General features: G+C 38.7%; 1 protein-coding gene across 4 annotated transcripts in view; it reads left to right on the forward strand.

Annotated features, from left to right (window-relative positions):
* NUBPL (nucleotide binding protein like) overlaps positions 1 to 22,121 on the forward strand; it is a 232,337-nt gene extending 210,216 nt beyond the window's left edge. Inside the window, exons 9-12 of one of the 4 annotated variants that reach the window (XR_001919904.1) lie at positions 1,264 to 1,384; positions 8,635 to 8,717; positions 13,628 to 13,692; positions 20,330 to 20,434. Coding sequence is in view for 3 of the 4 variants with exons in the window: in XM_018066436.1 (XP_017921925.1) it covers positions 1,264 to 1,384; positions 8,635 to 8,717; positions 11,827 to 12,129 (507 nt within the window). In the remaining variant the exon portion in view is untranslated. Of the gene's footprint in view, positions 1 to 1,263; positions 1,385 to 8,634; positions 8,718 to 11,826; positions 13,221 to 13,627; positions 13,693 to 20,329; positions 20,435 to 21,311 lie in introns of those variants that run through there. The other 3 variants (XM_018066437.1, XM_018066436.1, XM_018066438.1) reach the window with 3 other exon arrangements.

Genomic DNA, 24,408 nt, shown 5'->3' on the forward strand with positions numbered 1-24,408 from the left:
GTGTAATGGTGGGATTGATAGGGTGATATGGACATTGTTACCTATAAGCCTCTGATAGTTGTTTTTTCACTCTAGAAGACAACCAGGCTGTCTATAAATAAGGAGTAAGGTTAAAAGGATCATAAATAGAGCCTGTCTGTTTATTCAGCTAATGTTTATGAAATATCTCTTTTGAAGCTGGGGAAACTCAGAAAGAAATGAACACTTTGTATGTAGCTTTAAATTTTTGCTTTAAATAATAACATTTTGATAAGAGCTGAGTTTCAGTCTTTTGCTTTGTCAGTTTTCTCACCTTTGGAAAGGATATGCTAACAACCCATCTCATAAAGTTCTATAAAGAGGCAGTAAGATAATACATATACAGCCCTTATCCCAGGGCCTGACCTAGAACAAGTACTCAGTGTATGTTGCTGGGAATGATTGAGGGCAGAAGGAGAAGAGGGCGTCAGAGGATGAGATGGCTAGATGACATCACTGATGCAATGGACATGAACTTGGGCAAACTTTGGGAGATGGTGAGGGACAGGAAGGCCTGGCATGCTGCAGTCCACAGGGTCACAAAAAGTTGGACATGACCAGGAGACTGAACAACAACAACATACGTTGGCTGTTTTCTACTGAGAGACTTTGTCCACAGTTAGCCTCTTAACTGTGTCTTTTCTTTTGTTGCTTCCTGCTTGTTTTTTCCATGTTCATGTTGACCTCAAAGTAAAATTCTGAAACAGATCTGACTATGTATCACTGCCTCTTCAGTGCCATCTCTGTTGTTTCAAAAATAAAATCTCAAATACATGGATAGCATTTGGCACCTTACCATCTGACCTCGACCTTTCTACCAAACTAACTTCTGCCTTGTCACCTTTGCTAAACTGCAGCCAAAATAGGCCCTACGAATCAAAATTCACTGCCTTGGCTTGTTCCCTTTTCTTCTGCCTAGAATTCCTACTGTAGGCCTCAACCCCTCTTCTTACACTCAACCTGAAGAAACAGTTCTCTGTGCGAAACCCAGAGATCACTCTTATTCTTCCAAAACAGAATTTTTGATCCCCATGATTTATAATTTTTTGGCACCTATCTCATTATTCGAGTTAATGGCATCTGTCTTGCTCTCCCACTAGCTTGAGTTGTTTAAGAGCAGAGACCATTACTTATTCATCATAGTATCTCTGAAACCTAGTAGGCACGCAGTAGAAGCTTGTTGGAATAATGGATTGAAATTCGGTTTAATTTTGTTTTGATTTCAATGTGTCTTTATTATTCTAGGTTCTGGGCCTGGTCCAAAATATGAGTGTTTTCCAGTGTCCAAAATGTAAACACAAAACTCATATTTTTGGTGCTGATGGTGCAAGGAGACTAGCACGGACCCTTGATCTTGATATTCTAGGTAAGACCACCGGATATTCATTTGCAAAGGAAATAGCATGGTGATGAAGATCATCTCAAAGTGATGAAATGCTTTTGGCTTTGTGTTTTGAATTAAGTTAGTATAGTGCACTTCTCTGTGTTAATCTTTCTTTGGCTTTTTGTGATACTTCATTAGTGGAACACATTTTGAATAGGGGGTTTGTTCTGCCAATTACAACTCTTGCTGTAGATGAAAACCGCCCATAACCTGAATTTGTAAAGCAAGTTTTGTGGTTTGAGTGCTCTGATTTGAAGCCCACATTTTAAATAATGGTCTTCAGTTTGTTTGCTAAGTTGGGAAGACATCTCTTAGTATCAGCAGAAAGTGAAGGTGAAAGTCGCTCAGTGTCTGACTTTGCGACCCCATGGACTCTATACAGCCCATGGAATTCTCCAGGCCAGAATACTGGAGCGGGTAGCTGTTCCCTTCTCCAGGGGATTTTCCCAACCCAGGGATCGAACCCAGGTCCCCTGCATTGCAGGTGGATTCTTTGCCAGCTGAGCCACAAGGGAAGCCCAAGAATACTGGAGTGGGTAGCCTATCCCTTCTCCAGTGGATCTTCCTGACCCAAAATTGAAACAGAGTCTCCTGCATTGTGGGCAGATTCTTTACCAACTGAGCAGACATATACAGAAATACCTATTTCATATGTTGTGGCAGTCTTTGGAAGTGTCAGTTCTTGATGTGCGTGGAGAAATGCTTTCCTGATCAGTTCTGAATGTATAAGTCCTCTGCTCCAGAAAAAACGACATTTACTGTTTTCTGTAATCTTTTTATGCCATGTCTATGAAGATGGCACCTGAAACTTACCTTGTCTATACTGTTCATGTTACTGAATTGAAGAATTAATTAGTAATTGAAGGAGAAGTAAAATCATATGTTAAAGGAGCAAAACACAGATTTTAGATAAAACATTAAAAAAAAATCCACAAGCAACTTAATGGACTTTTTAGGGAACATGTTTTGATATTCTGCATATGAGTTTCTATTCTGGGTAAAGGCAGATGTTAGCTGCTAAATAATGGAGTCATAGAGTGAATTACCAGTTTTAGGTAGTTAACAATATTCCTTAGAGATCAAGGAATTCAAAACATTCTTTATTATAATTAGTTTTCTAAAAGTTGATGTTAAATGTGTTATTGTTTTTATGCATTGGTACTATAGCAGCTACCACAGTACCAGGTGAATACTAATGATATATTTTGATACATTTTTATAATTAAAGATACTGATTTTATTCTGCAACTGTTTCTCATTTAACTAACCTAGGAAGTTCAGTTTCCCAAATCTGCATAATAACAGCAGATTGATATTCACTTATATAATAAAGTAAATGTGTAATTATAATGGCATTATTGAATTATGCTGACAGTATTATAATTTCCTAATTTGTACAATGATTTTGTAAGTCACTTATTTGGAATTTGAAACATGTCTCCTAGAGAAACAACCTACAGATGGAAGTTACATTTTAACCAACAGCTCACAAATGTATGCATGCATTCTGAGTCACCTCAGTCAAGTCTGACTCTTTGTGCCCCTGTGAACTGTAGCCCACCTGTGGACTGTAGCCCGCCAGGCTCCTGTCCATGGGATTCTCCAGGTAAGAATACTGGAGTTGCCATGTTGCCAGTGGCAACTGCAGTATTGGAGCTGCCAATACTGGAGGGTTGCCATGCCCACTTCCAAGGGATCTTCCCAGGGATCAAACCTGCATCTCATATGTCTCCTTCATGGCAGGCGGGTTCTTCACTACTCACAACACCTGGGAAGCCCTGCAAATCAAATGTGTAGTTACCCTAAAAATATATCAGAAACACTGATTACTGATCACAGAAACTTGGCTAGTGCTATAGACTGTTGTATCTCAAACTCTTACGGGAAAAATAATTTAGGGTTCTAACGTAGAGCACATCTGCTCCCTTTAATATGATCGTGGGGCCCAGAGGGCTCTCCCATGAACTGGAACAGGGGCTCTGATGATGAAGAGGTTGGAATTGGGAACAAGGAACCGAAATCCTGACACCTCCAGGACTCTTATGTGTCTTTTACTGACTCTCTTGCTGCCTCTTATTTTCATCTAGGGAGCTGTGTTTCAAATGATTATTTGGTAAAATGGCTCTTCAGAATTTTATCCACATTCAGCTTGTGGTGGTTGTTGTTAGTCACTGAGTCATATCTGACTCTTTGTGACCCTATAGCCTTCCAGGCTCCTCTGTCCATGGGATTTCCCAGGAAAGAATACTAGAGTGGATTGCTGTTTCATTCTTCAGGGGATCTTGCCAGCCCAGGGACTGAACCTACTTGGGAGGTGGATTCTTTTTCTTTTTTTTAATTATTTATTTTAATTGGAGGATAATTACCTCACAATATTGTCATGGTTTTTGCCATACATCAACATGAATCAGCCACAGGTGTACATATGTCCCCCCAATCCTGAATGCCCCTCCCAAACTCCCTCCCTACCCTATCCCTCTGGGCAGGTGAATTCTTTACCACTGAGCCACCTGGAAAACCCGTATTCAGCTATAGGGATGGTTTATACATAGTAATTAAGGTCTCAGATCATGTCACAGAAACCTCTTTAACTTATGTCTCTGAAGTGTGCTTCCTTCAGCCCTAGCCCTTCAAAAATACTTTTCAAGGCCAGACTGAACCTCAGCAACTCTCACTGCCTTTAGCCCACTTTAATTTTCCCTGTGCACAGCTGTTAGTCCACTGCCGCTCTCACTGTGCCATCTACTCTCTAACAAGGTTTTCCCCATCTTAGTCTCCTCTTCTGCGGAGTGTGAGTCTCTGGAGGGCAGAAATGATGTCACTAGCTGACTCATTGGAAAAGACCCTGATGCTAGGAAAGATTGGGGACAGGAGGAAAAGGGGGTGACAGAATGAGATGGTTGGGTGGCATCACTGACTCAATGGACTTGCGTTTGAACAAACTCTGGGAGATAGTGAAGGATAGGGAAACCTGGCGTGCTGCAGTTCATGGGGTCACAGAGAGTCAGATACAACAAGCATTGAGCAACAACAATGAACAAGCTGGCTATATAATGGAGATGATTTTACTCTTTTGTTCTATTACTCTGATGGAAATAAAAGCATTCAGGATTCTTTACTATATACTGGCAGTTCATAAATCAAGAGAAAAAACTTTCTGGGTTTCTAAATATTTTCTGTAACATATCTTCTCCTGCTTCCCGCATGACAGCTTCCTATAGTCTAAAGTTGATCTATAGAGTAGACATCAAATTTACTGAAAAACTAACCTTTACGTGCTTATTGAAATATTCATGCATTGTTGTCTATTGAACACTTAGGAAAGAGAGTTGGCTAAGATCTCAAAATATGCTGATAAGAGGCACATGACATATCTGTTACTCTGTACTTTATAATATAAATTGTGGTAGGTTTGTAACACATTCTTCTTCTGCATTATTTACACTGAATGGCATGGTACTGAATGAATAGTTTATGTAAAACACACATACACACATGTTTCGATAACCTTTGCATGGACTTAAAGTGGTTCAAAGAATGCTGAGCAACATAAAAGTCAACTCTTCTACTCCATTTACTGCCTTTTAAATCTCAGCTTTATTTGTGATGGTGTGGTAGAAAGAGTGGTCTAGTGGTTTCCTCTACTTTTTCAATTTAACTCTGAATTTGGCAATAAGGAGTTCATGATCTGAGCCACAGTCAGCTCCCAGTCTTGTTTTTGCTGACTGAATAGAACTTCTCCATCTTTGGCTGCAAAGAATATAATCAATCTGATTTCAGTGGTGACCATCTGGTGATGTCCATGTGTAGAGTCTTCTCTTGTGTTGTTGGAAGAGGGTGTTTGCTATGACCAGTGCGTTCTCTTGGCAAAACTCTATTAGCCTTTGTCCTGCTTCATTCCTTATTCCAAGGCCAAATTTGCATGTTACTCCAGGTGTTTTTTGACTTCCTACTTTTGCATTCCAGTCCCCTATAATGAAAAGGACATCTTTTTTGGGTGTTAGTTCTACAAGGGCTTGTAGGTCTTCATAGAACCAACCATTCAACTTCAGCTTCTTCAGCGTTACTGGTTGGGGCATAGACTTGGATTACGGTGATATTGAATGGTTTGCCTTGGAAACGAACAGAGATCATTCTGTCGTTTTTGAGATTGCATCCAAGTACTGCATTTCGGACTCTTGTTGACCATGATGGCTACTCCATTTCATCTAAGGGATTCCTGCCCGCAGTAGTAGATATAATGGTCACCTGAGTTAAATTCACCCATTCCAGTCCATTTTAATTCGCTGATTCCTAGAATGTCGACATTCACACTTGCCATCTCCTATTTGACCACTTCCAATTTGCCTTGATTCATGGACCTAACATTCCAGGTTCCTATGCAATATTGCTCTTTACAGCATCGGACCTTGCTTCTATCACCAGTCACATCCACAACTGGGTATTGTTTTTGCTTTGGCTCCATCCCTTCATTCTTTCTGGAGTTGTTTCTCCACTGATCTCCAGTTGCATATTGGAAACCTACCAACCAGGGGAGTTCCTCTTTCAGTATCCTATCATTTTGCCTTTTCATACTGTTCATGGGGTTCTCAAGGCAAGAATACTGAAGTGGTTTGCCATTCCCTTCTCCAGTGGACCACATTCTGTGAGACCTCTCCACCATGACCCTCCCATCTTGGATAGATATCTGATAGAGTGCCTGATGAACTATGGACAGAGGTTCGTGACATTGTACAGGAGACAGGGATCAAGACCCATCCCCATGGAAAAGAAATGCAAAAAAGCAAAATGGCTGTCTGGGGAGGCCTTACAAATAGCTGTGAAAAGAAGAGAAGTGAAAAGCAAAGGAGAAAAGGAAAGATATAAGCATCTGAATTCAGAGTTCCAAAGAATAGCAAGAAGAGATAAGAAAGCCTTCCTCGGCAATCAGTGCAAAGAAATAGAGGAAAACAACAGAATGTTAAAGACTAGAGATCTCTTCAAGAAAATTAAAGATACCAAGGGAACATTTCATGCAAAGATGGGCGCAAAGATGGGCTCAATAAAGGGCAGAAATGGTATGGACCTAACAGAAGCAGAAGATATTAAGAAGAGGTGGCAAGAATACACAGAAGAACTGTACAAAAAAGATCTTCACGACCCAGGTAATCATGAAGATATGATCACTCACCTAGAGCCAGACATCATGGAATGTGAAGTCAAGTGGGCCTTAGAAAGCATCACTACAAAAAAAGCTAGTGGGAGGGATGGAATTCCAGTTGAGCTATTTCAAATCCTGAAAGATGATGCTGTGGAAGTGCTGCACTCAATATGCCAGCAGATTTGGAAAACTCAGCAGTAGCCACAGGACTGGAAAAGGTCAGTTTTCATTCCAATCCCAAAGAAAAGCAATGCCAAAGAATGCTCAAACTACCACACAATTGCACTCATCTCACATGCTAGTAAAGTAATGCTCAAAATTCTCCAAGCCAGGCTTTAGCAATACGTGAAGCGTGAACTTCCAGATGTTCAAGCTGGTTTTAGAAAAGGCAGAGAAACCAGAAATCAAATTGCCTACATCCGCTGGATCATGGAAAAAGCAAGAGAGTTCCAGAAAAACATCTATTTCTGCTTTATTGACTATGCCAAAGCCTTTGACTGTGTGGATCACAATAAACTGTGGAAAATTCTGAAAGAGATGGAAATACCAGACCACCTGACCTGCCCCTTGAGAAACTTGTATGCGGGTCAGGAAGCAACGAACTGGACATGGAATAATAGACTGGTTCCAAATAGGAAAAGGAGTATGTCAAGGCTGTATATTGTCACCCTTCTTATTTAACTTCTATGCAGAGTACATCATGAGAAACGCTGGACTGGAAGAAACACAAGCTGGAATCAAGATTACCAGGAGAAATATCAATAACCTCAGATATGCAGATGACACCACCCTTATGGCAGAAAGTGAAGAGGAACTAAAAAGCCTCTAAATGAAAGTGAAAGAGGAGAGTGAAAAGTTGGCTTAAAGCTCAACATTCAGAAAACAAAGATCATGGCATCTGGTCCTATCACTTCATGGGAAATAGTTGGGGAAACAGTGGAAACAGTGTCAGACTTTATTTTTTTGGGCTCCAAAATCACTGCAGATGGTGATTGCAGCCATGAAATTCAAAGACGCTTTACTCCTTGGAAGGAGAGTTATAACCAACCTACATAGCATATTGAAAAGCAGTGACATTACATTGCCTGCAAACGTCCATCTAGTCAAGGCTATGGTTTTTCCAGTGGTCATGTATGGGTGTGAGAGTTGGACTGTGAAGAAAGCTGAGTGCCGAAGAATTGATGCTTTTGAACTGTGGTGTTGGAGAAGACTCTTGAGAGTCCCTTGGACTGCAAGGAGATCCAACCAGTCTATTCTAAAAGAAATCAGCCCTGGGTGTTCTTGGAAGGAATGATGCTAAAGCTGAAACTCCAGTACTTTGGCCACCTCAGGCGAAGAGTTGATTCATTGGAAAAGATTCTGATGCTGGGAGAGATTGGGGGCAGGAGGAGAAGGGGACAACAGAGGATAAGATGGCTGGATGGCATCACTGACTCGATGGACGTGAGTCTGAGTGAACTCCAGGAATGGGGTCACAAAGAGTCGGACATGACTGAGCAACTGAACAGAACTGAACTGATTATTTCCTGAGAGCTCAAGTTATGTATACTGCTATATAGATTGATATGTTATAAAAGAATTCTATCTGATAAAGAGGCAGATAGTTGAACTAACAAGTCTGCCCTGCTTTTCAACAGTTCTGTTTGCTCACCCATCTGCCACTATCAAGAAGATTATTCTGTTGTGCTTTTTAAAAACTTCTTTGCCTCTTCATCTGTCCTTTTCAGTTGCCTGTTATTATGTGGCAAGATATGTCTATATCATATTATTATATCAGTTATTATAGGGAAAAAATTTAGAAATATCTTCCAGGTCATTTTTGCTGGAAGACCTCCAGCAAAGAATAAATCAGAGATCTTATTCCTTGATTGACTGCCACACTACTTTCAAATGTAATCATGGTATTACCCTTAAATGGAATATTTTTTCCCTAATTTTCATTTGAAATTTGTTTTTCAGAAATTTAGCAATTTGAGGATAGTCATAACTCTGGTTGATTTGAATCAATTTGTTTCTGCAGTTCAAAGAGTAAAATTTCAAATGCCTGTATAAGCTTCTGTGGTGCTAATGGATATCTGATGGACTCTTTTAGGAGACATCCCCTTACATCTTAACATAAGGGAAGCCTCAGATACAGGCCAGCCGATTGTGTTTTCACAGCCTGAAAGTGATGAGGTAAGTTATATTTATAAATATGTTTTTAAATTTATTTTCACAAGATATATACTTTTTGATATATAGAAAGAAGGTTGGGGAGATCAAGTTTATCTATTTGGAATGCATGTATTAACCAAAGATTAGTTAACTTATTCAAAGCTTCTTTAAGTTACTATGAGGTAGACATACCAGTGCTGATTCTGAATTACCAACTGAACAGGCCCAACTCCAAAGAATCATCACCCAGCCAGTTTTCTCCTGATGAATATGAACAGTGGAAATTTGTAGAGTTCTTTTCTTGCTAGCTAGCAATATCTAACTGCCTGAAGTTATTTTATTTCAGTGTTAGAAGTTCAGCTGATTGTTGAGGGAAGGAAACCAAATATAAGAAAAAATTGAGTTGAATGTAGGAAAACTGTATAAACCTTTAGAGACAGGATTTTCACTGCATTTATTTTAATAAATATGATTGAGGAGGTGAGGTGGGAAAATTAATAGTGTTTCATTATCTAATGTAATTTGGGGTACAGATAGATTTTTTAAAGCCTGCTGAAGCTTACTGCCTTCAAGTGTAAGCTCTTGTCCAGTCACTGAGTTGTGACCAACTCTTTGTGATCCCTGGGACTGCAGTACACCAGGCTTCCCTGTCCTTCACTATCTCTCAGAGTTTGCTCAAATTCATGTCACCAAGTCAGTGATGCTATCTAACCGTCTCATACTCTGCCACCCTCTTCTCCTTTCGCCTTCAATCTTTCCCAACATCAGAGTCTTTTCCAGTGAGTTGGCTCTTTGCATTAGGTGGCCAAAGTATGAGTTTCAGCATCAGTCCTTCCAGTGAATAATCAAGGTTGATTTCCTTTAGGATTGACTGATTTGATCTCCCTGCAGTTCAAGGGGCTCACAAGAGTCTTCTCCAACACCACAGTTCAAAAGCATTAATTCTTTGGGGCTCTATGGTCCAACTCTCACATCTATACATGATTACTGGAAAACCCATAGCTTGGACTATGTGGATCTTTGTCAGCAAAGTGATGTCTCTGCTTTTTAATATGCTGTCTAGGTTTGTCATGGCTCTTTTGTTTTATTCTTTTTAAAATAGAAATAAAATCATATGTGTATGATTTTATTATATATAATAACTTTATTATATATACAATATATATAATCATATATAATAAAGTCATATATATCTCTTCTTTCCTAAGTAGCAGTTGCTGTTTATGTTAGAAAGTGAGCCATCATCTCGTGCATCAGTTTTAATGTAATTCTTACACTCCTTTGCCAAACAGCCTCAATCAGTCCTCTTAGCTTTTCTCTTTTTTTTCCATACCAAATAAGTGTGGCTTTATAGTACCGTTATTTTGTCCACCCATAACTATTCTCCCTTTCATTCTAATTTGCTTCCTCTAATCCTATATGAATTGAAAGACAAAGGAGCCAGACTTTGTTAGAACTGTGAATACAATAAGGGCAAAGCTGACAACTAGAAGTCTAAGATTGGTCAAGTATATTCATTTTGAACTATCTCTTCCAGGACCCAGAGCTCCTTTCTCTTTCTTAGGTGTCGACAGTTACGGTACAGGTGATTGAGTTGCTGGGATATCATGTCTGAGTAAATGTACTATTGTATATATCCTTGTTTTTCCTTTCTCTGCCTCTTATTTAGTAATAAATGTTAAATTTCCTTTTCAGTCTTTTCTTTGAAATCTTTCAGATAAGCAAAAAACATAACCTTTTATTGCTTTCACAACTGAAGCATGGCAATCTCATCTACTGTAAGTGTACTTTATGCAGTGAATGAAAAGTTGTATGAAAATTGAGGGTTTTGAAAGTCACATACTTTTAAATGCCTCCTGAGAGCAGCCTATTTAAAGATATGTAGTGGTGAATCCTTTTCAATAAGAATAATTGTCTAGTAGTTTATTTCAATTATGAATGTAGGTTTTAAAATATTTTCCTTCCTGTCCATTATTTTTTTTCTTTGAGATTCTCCAAAAGCAACAACATTTCAGAAAGTTAAAGGAGTGTAACATAACAGAGAATATATAGCAGCCATCAAAAAGCAATATGATTCAAAACTCTAAACAACAGTGTGTGTCAAGGTTTTTGGTTACATGTTTTTTAAATCTCATTTACACTTACGTAAAATTAGACCTGTTATTTTACTGTTGCTGGCTGACATTTATGGTAATGTGAGCAAGCTGCCCCTTTGTGGTTTAGGCTAGACTTAATCTGGTGAAGTCTCTGCTAAAACTAGTGAGAATTTCATGCACCACATTATCAACCTTACATATGAAGACTTCTGAGCAGTTTTTTAAGATTCAGACATGTCCATAAAAAGAGATTTAAAAAATGGAGCTTTGTATTTATTTTGTTTCCATGGAAGTTATTGTTTCCTACCCTTAGATTGCAGACAGTCATTGTTATTAACCATCTTTCTAACAATAGTAGCAGTTATAGTATGTTAGACACTGTTAGGCATCTATATACTTTCAATGCTCACAACAACTTAATACAATGTATAAATAGTTCCCATTTTGCCGTTGATAAAACTGAGACTCGTAGAAGCTAAATAATTTTCCCACGGTCACAGAACTGATAGATGCTAAGATGTGATTAAAAAACAATTCTTTTCCTTCCAAATGTTGTCCTCTTTTCATTGTGTCACCTTCTGGTGGTTTAGTCGCTCAGTCGTGTCCAGCTCTTGCAACCCCATGGACTGTAGCCCGCCAGGCTGCTCTGTCCATGGGATTTTTCAGGCCAGAATACGGGAGTGGATTGCCTTTTCCTTCTCTAGTCACCTTCTGAGTCCTCTACTAATAGCTATGATTTCTTCAGTTCCTTCTAAGAAATGAGTACAGTACTTGAGTGCATTAAATACAATATATTCTCTTTGATTCTCGTAACACATTTGTGAGGTATGTTTGATAATCTCCATTTTTCAAATGAAGAAGTAGAGATTCATTCGCAGTAAGGAATCTGTCCAAGATAGTACCCGAGGCTATTTCCATACTCAGCTCTGGAACTGTAGGCGTGCATCCTCTTCCCAAGGCAGTATCTGCTTCCCTTCTCAGTTAATTGCAAGCTTGCTTCTGTGTCTATCGTGTATATTTAGGCTGGCTTTCAGTTCACCTCCTTTTCATATTACAGAGATCTAGAGAAGAGGAGTGGTCCCACCGGTGTGCGCAGTGGCAGCCATAATACAGAGGATCTTAACCTGGGTTTGAGAATTCCCCTGAAGTTATATCCAGAATGTATGAATGTGCATTTTTGTGGGAAATTGAACAATAGATTTACTAGATTCTCAAAAGGTCTCTGCATGAAAAGCAAAGCATTAATCAGTATTAGCCTGGGATTTCATTACCAAGAATGCTACTTTATTTATCTATTTTTTTTAAGAATGCTACTTTCTAAGTGTGACCTTAGATAAGTTCCCTCATGTCTCTGAACCTTTCTCTCTGTCTGTAAATTGATATCATAATGAGAAGGATTAAATGAGATGATAATGTGAAAATATTTTAAAAAATGCCAAGTAGAATACAGCTATGAGTATTTATATCTTGTGAAATGTCCTGTGAAAGTTGTCATGGTACTAATTGTCTTTCCTCTGCCCTTCATCAAAGGGTTGACCCCATTTATGCCCTTCCCCTTACATAGCTTCAGGTAAATGTCACTCTTTGGTGACATCTAAAAATCAGCAGAATTTGAATCATAAGATGAGGATAGAGTTCTCAGCCTCAGCATTAAAGATTTTATTAGGACATTAGGAATTCCTAGACATTAGGAAACTGTTGTTGAGTCCTGGAATCAGGATCCTTCTGATGACTTTTATGGTGAATCTTACCTTCTGATAATCCCCTTCCGTTTCTCCCTGTGAACTTAAGTGGAAATCTGCTGTCAGAAATCTGCTCTCAGAAGCTGGTCACAGCCATCTCAACAGATTCTGCCATATGCATGGAAGCTTAGTGCCCATTCTACCTGAATGTCTTCATTTAAAGAATGAAGGAAGTGTTTACTTGCAAATGTGATAAACTTCTATAAAAATTAATGGGATGGAATATGTCAAATTATTTGTTAATTGTTAGCCCTTTAGATTGACACCTTTCATTGTTAGCTTTTAGGAGTTTGCTACAGGTAAATTTATTAATAAATGAAAGTTTCATCTTTAGCTTTTTGTCTTCTTTCTAATTTCTCCTTCTTTTGTCCATCTTTAATTAGTCCCTCCTCTCAGCACCAGGTTCCAGGGCTCTCATTCTCTGTCCATAAAATCTTCTAAAATTAGGCATTAGGAATTTAACTCTTCCAGTAATATTTTAAAACATAATGATTAATTGAAAGGTGTGGAATGTGTTGAATTTGAGGCATCATTGGAAAAGTTGGGAGGGGCTACAGTACCAGTTAAAAAGCTCCAACTGGCTACTACCTATTCAACCAAAAGTCAGAACCATCTGCATATGTGCACCATGGGCTTCCCTGGTGCCTCAGACGGTAAAGCGTCTGCCTGCAATGTGGGAGACCCAAGTTCCATCCCTGGGTTGGGAAGATACCCTGGAGAAGGAAATGGCAACCCACTCCAGTACTCTTGCCTGGAAAATCCCATGGACAGAGGAGCCCCATAGGCTACAGTCCATGGGGTAGCAAAGAGTTGGACACGACTGAGCGACTTCACTTTTTCACTATGTGCACAACTGAGGAACCAAAAGTAATTGAAGCTATAAATATAAGTAGTGTAAAATAGCCAGAGAAAGCAATAGAGGAAGGGAGAGAGAGTTGACACAGGATCAGAACTCTAAAGTTCAATAGCATTTCTTCTGGTTTGTGTAATTATAAGTTCATTCAACTATTTCTACCTTTTACCTTTGGTTGAATCCAGGACACAGTGATCTATGATTGACCATTAATTTTGTGGTTTCATTCTTTTTGTCAAGTAAAAGCCTTAATATTGGATGTTAAAAGTTATGCTGTAAGATATACCTGGTAAAGGCTTTAAAAGGTAAGTTGAAGCCCTATTGTCTTATAATGTCTACGTTATAATCTCATAATCCTAATATGGGATGACTGTGTATGGAAAACTAGAACTTCACGTCTTTAAAAACAGACAAAGGGGAAAAGCCCACCATAAAGCTTGTGTACTTTGGCTGTCATCCAGTTCCTTTTCTTGGTAATGACAGATTAAACAAAAGGAAGGGATTTAATTTCTTAGTCCGCAGGCAGGAAAGTTGTCCAAAAGGATATGTTAGTATGAACTCTTCAGTGAGATTGTAAATTACTTGAGGTCATAATAGTAATAATAGTAGACACGCATTTATTATTTACTTTTTGTGTTACAGTACTTCACATACGTTATTCTTACCTAATATGCCCCCAAGCCCTTTGAGGTAGATGCTATTATTTTAACCATTTTACAGATAATGGAACCAAGCCTGGAAGAGTTAATTCACTTGCCCAAGGCCAGTGCTAATAAGTAATGGAACTAGGATTTTAAAGCTTACTTGTCTGACCTTAAGGTCCCAACTCTTTACCAGAGAGTGCTTCTGCCTCCCCCTTTTTTTTTATCATTACATCCCACAGATTTCCCAAAACTATGCCTTGCACTAAGAACCAAAAAGTATTTGTTGAATGATACTGCATTGACTGAAAAAATTAAATCTCAACAGTTTTGTGGAAATTGAAACTGTTAAACTAAGCACTTTAAGTGATTTCTCAGCAAATGAACAATCTAACTGTTACTTTCAGTGTGATATATTGAAAGTTTAAGCTTGGGGATAGTCCATTAAAAAGCAAAGATTAAATGTAGCAAATTTGATTATTATGGAATCTTTATTTTGTGTAGTGAGATAGGTTTATATCTCTAATTTAATGTAAGAACGAACTAAGAAATTATAGAATGATGGCCTTAGCTTGCCTTAGTGCGCTTTTATTTACATAGTAAAATATTAGACTTAAATGCCTAGAAAAGCTACTAGGAGATAAAAGGTGTTAATATTTATAATAGTGCATGGGTGAAAATGAGCACTTTGGACATGGCGGGGAGCCACACTTTGCAGTGTGTGGAAACTTAGTTCCCCAGCCAGGGATGGAACCTGTGCCGCCTGCAGTAGAAGCACAGAATCTTAAGCATCGGACTTCCAGGAAAGTCCTGAAAATCACACTTTCATTTTAAAAGAAATATTTCTTTATAAAGTATATGTTGTTTCCTTTTTTTTTTAGTTTTTTGAATGTTGAACTTTATTTTTTTTTGTTTTTTTTTAGTTTTTTATTTTTTAAATTTTAAAATCTTTAATTCTTACATGCGTTCCCAAACATGAACCCCCCTCCCACCGTTGTTTCCATTTTTAAGCAAAATCTCTTGTTTCTGGTGACTACAGCAGAGATCGAAACCCTTTTTAGACAGTACATTTTGATTAGAATTACTTGTATTTTGAATCTATTGTTTAATGTGTGATGTGGCTTCCTGATGGCTCAGTCAGTAGAGTCTGTCTGCAGTGTGGGAGTCCCAGGTTCAATCCCTGGGTTGGGAAGATCCCCCAGAAAAGGAAATGGGAACGCACTCCAGTATTCTTGCCTGGAGAACTGCATGGACAGAGGAGCCCAGTGGGCTACAGTCCGTGGGGTCGCAAAGAGTGGGACACAACTGAGTGAGTAACACTTTCACTTTCTTTGTGGTGTGGTGGGCTTTCCAGGTGGCTCAGTGGTAAAGAATCCACCTGCCAATGCAGGAGTTGCAGGTTCAATCCCTGAGTCAGGAAGATCCCCTGGAGGAGGAAATGACAACCCACTCCAGTATTCTTGCCTGGAGAATCCCTTGGACAGAAGAGCCTGGTGGGAGTCCATGGGATTGCAAAGAGTCAGGCACAACTGAGCAACTGAGCACACAGCCCGGACGTGTGATGCGCTAGAGGGAGCTGGGCTTTGGAGTCAGGCAGCTCCAGCTGTGAATGCTCTTTATCCTGCTGACTTTGTGACTGAGCAGACAAGTTCAGTTTCTTCATCCAAGTTGAGCCAATGGTGTTTATTTTACATACATGAGATTGCGTGATGACTTATACTAGTACTTAGTACAGTATGTTCTCAGTAAAAACATATAAGGTCTTATTCATATTTTGAGAGCTATTCTTTTATTTAAAAGAAGAATGTAAATGAAATTTTAACACTTTCCTGGTAAAATAAAATATAATTCACCTATTAGGGAACACACATAGTTTTTTTCTTTTTTTTCTGGGGGTCTGACAGTATTCTGCTTATTGACGTGGGTGTTGAGTTACAGAAGTGTGTTGTCTGTACACTTTCATTGCTATGTGCACTTAGGATCCATGCATGTATTTTTAAAGAAATTTAAATACATATCACCAATGAAAAAGTAGCATTTGAAAGTACTTTTACCTGTAACCTTCTTACATTTTCAAGGTAGATCTTTAAAGTATTAAATAAGATTACTCTGTAATTAGTTTCTTTTTAAATTACACTGTTGTTTCCAGATCAAAAATTGACAAATATTAAATATATAACTTATAAAGAAAAGGGGTCAAATGTTTGTTTATTTTTTAAAAGTTAGTAGAAAAGAAGTTAATATAGGTTGAATACAAAATTAAATCAGGTTTTTTGAGGAGACCACAAAAACTTGATAAATGCAAACCCAAATATATCAATTATTAATATTAACATAAATAAGCAATTGCTCCTTTTAAAGTCAAACATTTCTGATTATAATCATTGGATCTTTTTCAAGAAGTAGAGCCAAAATGTAAGGTGTAAAGTAGTAATGTGAAACATATATATTATGTAATTATCTATGATATGTTTCAACAATGAAACAAGTAGCCTGGCAATATATATATAGACAATATACACTTAAATGTGTGTCATTGTTGTAATTAGTATAATTTAAAATTTCCTTAATGAACAGTTTTCTAGCATGTTGATTGAGAGATAACAGACATGACTGACTTTTTTCATTCCCAACTCCCAGGGGGAAATGCAAGTAAATTTTTTATTTTAACATATACATGTACCTATTCTTATTCAAATTCTTTCCCCATTTAGGTTATTACAGAAATTGAGCAGCATTTTGTGTGCTATATAGTAGGCCCTTGTTTATACGTATGTGTATATATAATGCCTGTGTATACACAGATACATACACGTACACATATACACACACATAAAGGTAGCTGTGTGTGTGTATACATATTTTTCTTCTTTCTGATATAATATGTGACAAATATTTAAGTTTATGATGTGAGTTAAGAACATGGGTTTCTTCTTGTGACACAAAATTATAATATATATATATGTGTATATGTATATAATTATATGAAAGAGTGAAAATGTTAGTTACTCAGTCGTGTCTAACTCTTTGTGACCTCACAGACTGTAGCCCGCCAGGATCCTTTGTCCATGGAATTCTCCAGACAAGAATACTGGAGTGGGTAGTCATTCCCTTCTCCAGGGGATCTTCCTGACCCAGGGATCGAACCTGGGTCTCCTGCATTGCAGGCAGATTCTTTACTGTCTGAGCCACCAGGAAAGCCCGACATAATTATATATATCAAAATAATTCTTTTCCTTTTCAAAATGCTGATTTCTAATTATGTTGTATCAACTTCGTAATGTAAATACACAGGGGTCTATATTAAACTATTTCCCTAAATGGAGAAAATATTTACTTTTGAGTGTAGATTTTAAAAAATAATCAAGATGTGTGAAACACAGTAAACATCAAGTCAGGGTAGTTCAGTTCAGTTCAGTCTCTCGGTTGTGTCCAACTATTTGTGACCCCATGAACTGCAGCGTGCCAGGCTTCTTGTCCATCACCAATTCTCAGAGCTTGCTGTCCATTGAGTCGGTGATGCCATCCAACCATCTTATCCTTTGTTGTCCTTTTCTCCTCCTGCCTTCAATCTTTCCCAGCATCAGGGTCTTTTCCAATGAGTCAGTTCTTTGTATCAGGTGGCCAAAATTGGAGTTTTAGCTTCAGCATCCGTCCTTCTAATGAATATTCAGAACTGATTTCCTTTAGGATTGATAGGGTAAAGTCAGGGTAAAGAAGCCTCAAACAGTTCTTTTACCATCCAGAGTCAAGGAACTGGTCTGCCTGCGTTCAAAGCCCAGCTTATCTCACACTAGCTGTGATGCTGTGGACAATACTCTTCATCTTTCTGAGTCTTGGTTTTCTTGTTTATAGAGTGGGAATAATGACAGAATTTATCCCTTACGATAACTGTGAGGATAAAATGAAATAATACTTGGCCGTTATTAAGTACTCAAGTAAATTTTAACTATTACCATTACATCAAGTGGTGCTGGTTGTAGTGGTAGTAGAATTAGTATCTACACAACTCTTAAGTATATAAATGTATCAATTAACAGTTTTAGAAAATCGTACTATTGTCTTACAGTTACTTTTTATAGATAAGGTAGAAGAAGTAAGTAGTATTTGCATTTTAATTGTTTAAAACTTTGAAATACAAATGCCCTGACCATTGTTCTAACTGGACTGTGCAGGCTTTAGGTCAGTGTGGCCCACTTGATGCTTGGGAGCTGCTTTTTGTGTTATGTTGTACTGGGGTCGTAGAATTGGAAATGTGACAACTGATTCTAGGAATTCTTGCATGGTGCTTAAATCTCACCAGATGGAGGAGCCTGTAAGTGCTTGGTGCTGGTATCAGACACCATTCTCAAAGAGAATGATGAAAATGCTTTCCGAAGATTAACCTAGGACGGTTCAGTTCAGTTCAGTCGCTCAGTCGTGTCCGACTCTTTGTGGCCCCATGAATCGCAGCACGCCAGGCCTCCCTGTCCATCACCATCTCCCGGAGTTCACTCACACTCACGTCCATCGAGTCCGCGATGCCATCCAGCCATCTCATCCTCTGTCGTCCCCTTCTCCTCCTGCCCCCAAATCCCTCCCAGCATGAGAGTCTTTTCCAGTGAGTCAACTCTTCGCATGAGGTGGCCAGAGGACTGGAGCTTCAGCTTTAGCATCATTCCTTCCAAAGAAATCCCAGGGCTTATCTCCTTCAGAATGGACTGGTTGCATCTCCTTGCAGTCCAAGGGACTCTCAAGAGTCTTCTCCAACACCACAGTTCAAATGCATCAATTCCTCTGCGCTCAGCTTTCTTTACAGTCCAACTCTCACATCCATACATGACCACAGGAAAAACCATACCCTTGACTAGACGGACCTTAGTCGGCAAAGTAATGTCTCTGCTTTTGAATATGCTATCTAGGTTGGTCATAACTTTTCTTCCAAGGAGTATGCGTCTTTTAATTTCATGGCTGCAGTCACCATCTGCAGTGATTTTGGAGCCCAAAAAAATAAAGTCTGACACTGTTTCCACCATTTCCCCATCTATTTCCCATGAAGTGATGGGACCAGATGCCATGATCTTCATTTTCTGAATGTTGTGCTTTAAGCCAACTTTTCCGCTCTCCTCTTTCACTTTCATCAAGAGGCTTTTTAGCTCCTCTTCACTTTCTGCCATAAGGGTGGTGTCATCTGCGTATGTGAGGTTATTGGTATTTCTCCTGGCAATCTTGATTCCAGCCTGTGTTTCTTCCAGTCCAGCGTTTCTCATGATGTACTCTGCATAGAAGTTAAATAAGCAGGGTGACAGTATACACCCTTGATGTACTCCTTTTCCTATTTGGAACCAGTCTGTTGTTCCATGTCCAGTTCTAACTGTTGCTTCCTGACCTGCATACAGATTTCTCAAGAGGCAGGTTAGGTGGTCTGGTATTCCTATCTCTTTCAGAATTTTCCACAGTTTATTGTGATCCACACAGTCAAAGGCTTTGGCATAGTCAATAAAGCAGAAATAGATGTTTTTCTGGAACTCTCTTGCTTTTTCCATGATCCAGCAGATGTTGGCAATTTGATCTCTGGTACCTCTGCCTTTTCTAAGACCAGCTTGAACATCAGGGAGTTCACAGTTCACGTATTGCTGAAGCCTGGCTTGGAGAATTTTGAGCATTACTTTACTAGCATGTGAGATGAGTGCAATTGTGCAGTAGTTTGAGCATTCTTTGGCATTGCCTTTCTTTGGGATTGGAATGAAAACTGACCTTTTCCAGTCCTGTGGCTACTGCTGAGTTTTCCAAATTTGCTGGCATATTGAGTGCAGCACTTTCACAGCATCATCTTTCAGGATTTGAAATAGCTCAACTGGAATTCCATCCCCTCCACTAGCTTTGTTCGTAGTGATGCTTTCTAAGGCCCACTTGTGGTATAGATAGTCTTTTCAAAAATGACTAACAACTCTTAATGCCAAAGAATTATGGCAGTATCCCACTCAGGATATCAACTTTTCAGAAGAGGAAGGTGTAGTTTTTCTGCAGCTGGACTGGGTTGCTAGTTTGCTGAAACAGGAATTAGAATTTGAAAAACAGTAATTGCTGCTACTAAATATTGATTTTTTCTTTTTTCAGAAAGTCACCTTCCAAATAGTACCTTCAAATAACTTAAAATCCTTTCTCCTCTACCCCACACGCAATGTTCACAGCAGTATCTTCTCACTATTGAATTTCTTCATTACATTCTGTTCAACTCCGTAGACAGCGACGACAGTTTGTGAGTCACTTGATGTGTACTGGGGAGAAATATACAGCAAATAAATCTATTCTTTTCCAGGCCAAAGCCTACCTAAGGATTGCTACTGAAGTGGTAAGAAGATTGCCACCACCTCCAGAGTCATTCCCCAAGTGTCTTGGAAATTAGCCTGGTTTTTGACAGTTAAGACCTTTGGAAATCAGCAGTGTGGTGGTGAAACCTACAGAAACAATAGCAATCATAAATATTTTCTTGTATTTCTAAAGAAATAATGTCCAGTCTTCAGATTTGATTTGCTAAACAATGACTCACAAATAAAAATTTTACATACCAATGCTTAAATTTTAAAAAAGGTTTTTTTTAATGCTTAGGAATATTTTTGAAAGCTGTTGTGTGCCAGCGTCCCAGAACTGCATTTTATTTTATTGAACTATCCCCTTAAGGAATCATGAGTTAATATTACAAGCCCAACCTTCAGTTCAGGAGAGAACCATGCTCTTTCTGCAGGACGATAGAGTTAAAGGATTTACTGAGTATAAGTATGGACCTGAGTATGACAACTCTCCATTAGACAGTGTGGTCTGGGTCTGAATCCTACATCTAGTACTATCTTGGACCCTTACTGAATACAGATGAACTTCTACTTCTTCATCTGGACTAGACTCTCCCCCTAGACGTTATGAATCTGGGTCTGGGCATGTATATTTTTAACAAAATTATAATGATTTTGATTGTTTTGATTATGATGGTAATAATAATAATAGCTAGCATTTATCAAGGGTTTTCTTGTGTCCTTATAGTTAATCTTTCATTGATACGAGTGGAGTACTTTTGTTATCTCTGCTTTAGAGATGGGGAAGTTGAGATGTGGGGAAGTTAAGTGTTGTACTGAGTGTTACTGTTCTAGCAATTGGAGGTTTGAACTTGGGCAGCTGGATACTGGATTCTTCCTTTTGTACACCAAAGGGCATTTGTTTATTTCAAAAGAGGAATGTGATTATAGTGTTCAAAATTTCTTCAACTTATTTGACCATTAACTTTTCCACCTCCCCTTCCCCTTTAGGAGCGTTTCATGAAGTTCATATTTCAAAGAACACACCTGGAAAAACATCTTGTCTGGTTGAGGCTCAGAGAGAGAGAGTCAAGGGCTTCCCAAGGTTATAAAGTTGTAAATACTGATAAGAGTTTATTAGTTAATCCTCACTTATAAAGAGATGGTCTGTGACCTTTGGCAGATGCCTGAGTTTCTTTGCTCTGTAGTTAAGCAGCCAGAAAATTAGGTAAAGAGTTACACATCATTATAAACATGTTTTTGCACACTTATGTTCACATAAAAAAAACTATGCATAAATGTTTATGGCAGCTTTATTTGTAATAGCCAAAACAAAGCAAAGTTTTTCACTGGGTAAATGATTCTACAACCAGTAGTATATCCATACCATGGAATACTACTTAGTGATGAAAAAGAACAAAGTATGAATACATACAACGACCTGGATAAACTCCAGATAATTACGCTGAATGAAAAAGTAATCCCAAAAGGTTGTGTACCATATGATTCAACTTAACATTCTTGAAATGACAGAATTATAGAAATGGAGAACAGATGAGTGGTTTCTAGGGGTTAAGGAGGAGATTGGTGATGGGGGAGGGAATTGTGTTTGTGGTTCTACAAGGGCATTATGAGAGATCCTTTGGAGGATGTAAATGTTCTGTATCATGACTATATCAATGTCAGTATCTTGGTTGTGAAATTGTGCAATAGCTTTGCAAGGTGTTAACCACCGGAGGAAACTGGTAAAGGGCACAATGAAATTTCTCTGTATTATTTGTTATAAGCTGCATGTGAATCTACAAATACCTCAAAATAAAAATAAAAGTATAATTTGAAAAAACAAACTTGTGCTGCTATATCTGAACTGAAGTCTTCTGGACCAAATTATCCATGCTAATTAAAGTCATGAATAAAAGTATTTGTGGACACACAGTAATCATCATTCATCACTCTGAAAAAGAAGAAATGACTTTAGGTGGTAGTTAGCATTTTATTCTCTTTTTGGAAGAAGGCCTATGTAGATAATCATTGAATACTTCAAAATACCAAAAAAGCAAGTAGTTGAACCAAGCTTAACCCTTCCTGGAAAAGGAATAATTTAAATAAGCTTCCAGAAGTGCCTAAAGTTGTGTACCAGAATTTAATACATCTGATGGAAAAATGAGAAAGAGTTTACTCATAAATATGTGCCTTAGAAAAGATTCACATATATAATCATCTGCTCCCTTCTCTCTCACCTATAAGTCTCTGCAGATGCTTCCAGGTAAGTCACTGAAAAAATAACTGTGGTTAGAGTTTATACCCAGGTTCAAAAATGAAGGAAGGGAAAGTAGCTCTGGGAGCAGTAATTAAGCTTATTCCAGAATTTTGCCCCTGGTAGCCTTTGCTGAGCTTCAGGGAGCTGACTTCAAACAGACTACCAAGCACAGCTAGTCTGCCTCTTGCTAGAAGTAATAGTTATTTCTCATCCTTCACATTTCCATAGAGTGTAGAAAATTTCCATTCACCAGTCCAGGAGGGAAAGACAAACTCTTGATAGCTTACAGTGAACAATGTCAGATTCCTGATCTCTGAAGATTTATCTTCAGGACCAGGGACCAGGCTTGATCACTCCAGAGCTTTTGTGTAGCAGAGTTTTATTAAAGTAAAAGAGGACAGAGAAAGCTTCTGACATAGACATCAGAAGGGGGATGGAGAGTGCCCCCACTTGCTAGTCTTATCAAGGCCTTTAATAATTTTACCAGACCCACTCCGACAGCATACATCTTAAGTTAACAAGATTAGAACCGTCAGGTGAGTGTATGCTCCTCAGTTCTGTCTCGTCACAACAAAGACTTGGAGTGACAGACATGAAAGCCCTCGGCGCATCACAGCACTCGGGTCTTGGACAAACTGTGTTATAGCTCTTAGATAAATCAGTGTTACACCTCTATTTTATTTAGAAGATAGCAGGAGAATTCATCCTCGAAGCATAAGGGCATACCAACCCAAAGACAGGAAGAGAAGAGAGTGGAGGAGCGCGCCAGCACGCGGGAGAGAGAGACCTTTGGCTCCTTTTTATATGTTTTTCCCTCCCCCTGGGCCTGCCCTATGCAAATTGGGCTAGCCAGGAGTGCTGTTCTACCTGAAGTCCTCACTCCGGTCCTCCGACCTTCCTTTGACCTTCCTTTGTTCTATTTTCGCGGGCTTTTCCCTTCCTTGTCTTTTAGCCACTGCCACTTTGGACTTCTGTTTCCTATTCTAACTACCTAACAGAACTGACAATAGAAAGGTCTCACCAGACCCACTCCCACAATATATGTCTTAAGATAACAAGACTAGTCAGAAGGTTCTTGTTAAGGAGAAACATGTCCTCCAGCAAGATCATTGTTATGCAGACTAAGCCAAAGCAATGTAGAAATAACCTTTGTCCTTTTCTCCTCCTTGAGAGCCCCAGACCCCTTTCTCCTCCTCAGGGACCCCGGACTTCTTATCAACCTACCTCTACGTAGGAATTGACTCTCTCACTCCCCCAATCACTCCATCCCAGGGAAAGAGGAGTGACTCATGGGCAGTTTGCTTCCTATCTCTGTCTCTGATTTCAACCAAATCCTGAGCTTTCTAAGGTAGGGTACTGGGAAGCCCAAAGCTGTCCACCTCTACCTTGGACATGGATGAGCAAGTCCATCTAATTTAGGGGTAGGGTATTTGGTAACCCATTGTGGTCGCATGTGCTCTAATCCAGCTAATAGTTTTTTGGATTTTATTTTTTTTAACTTTTATCTGAATTCTGCTTCTCTGCATTCCAAACAGGGGAAGAATCCCCCTAAACAGACTCCTTGGAACCACTGAATACCTTTCTAAATCCTATAAAGTTAAAACTGAAGAATATATGGAGATATATATCAGATAAGTCCACCACTGTATTTGAAGCACCTCTTGGTAAAAATTAAGTTCAATAATGGCCAGAAATTTTTTTTAAGGGGAGAAGGGGAGTAGAGTTTTCAGAAATAGACATATATAGATATGATAACTTGATTTTCAACAAAAGTGCAAAGGTAATTCAATGAGGAATAGATCATCTTCTCAGCAGTTGTACTCAGTTGAGCATCTTTTTGCCAAGAAA

Source organism: Capra hircus, chromosome 21, assembly GCF_001704415.2.
Source record: "Capra hircus breed San Clemente chromosome 21, ASM170441v1, whole genome shotgun sequence".
Classification (NCBI taxonomy): Eukaryota; Metazoa; Chordata; class Mammalia; order Artiodactyla; family Bovidae; genus Capra; species Capra hircus.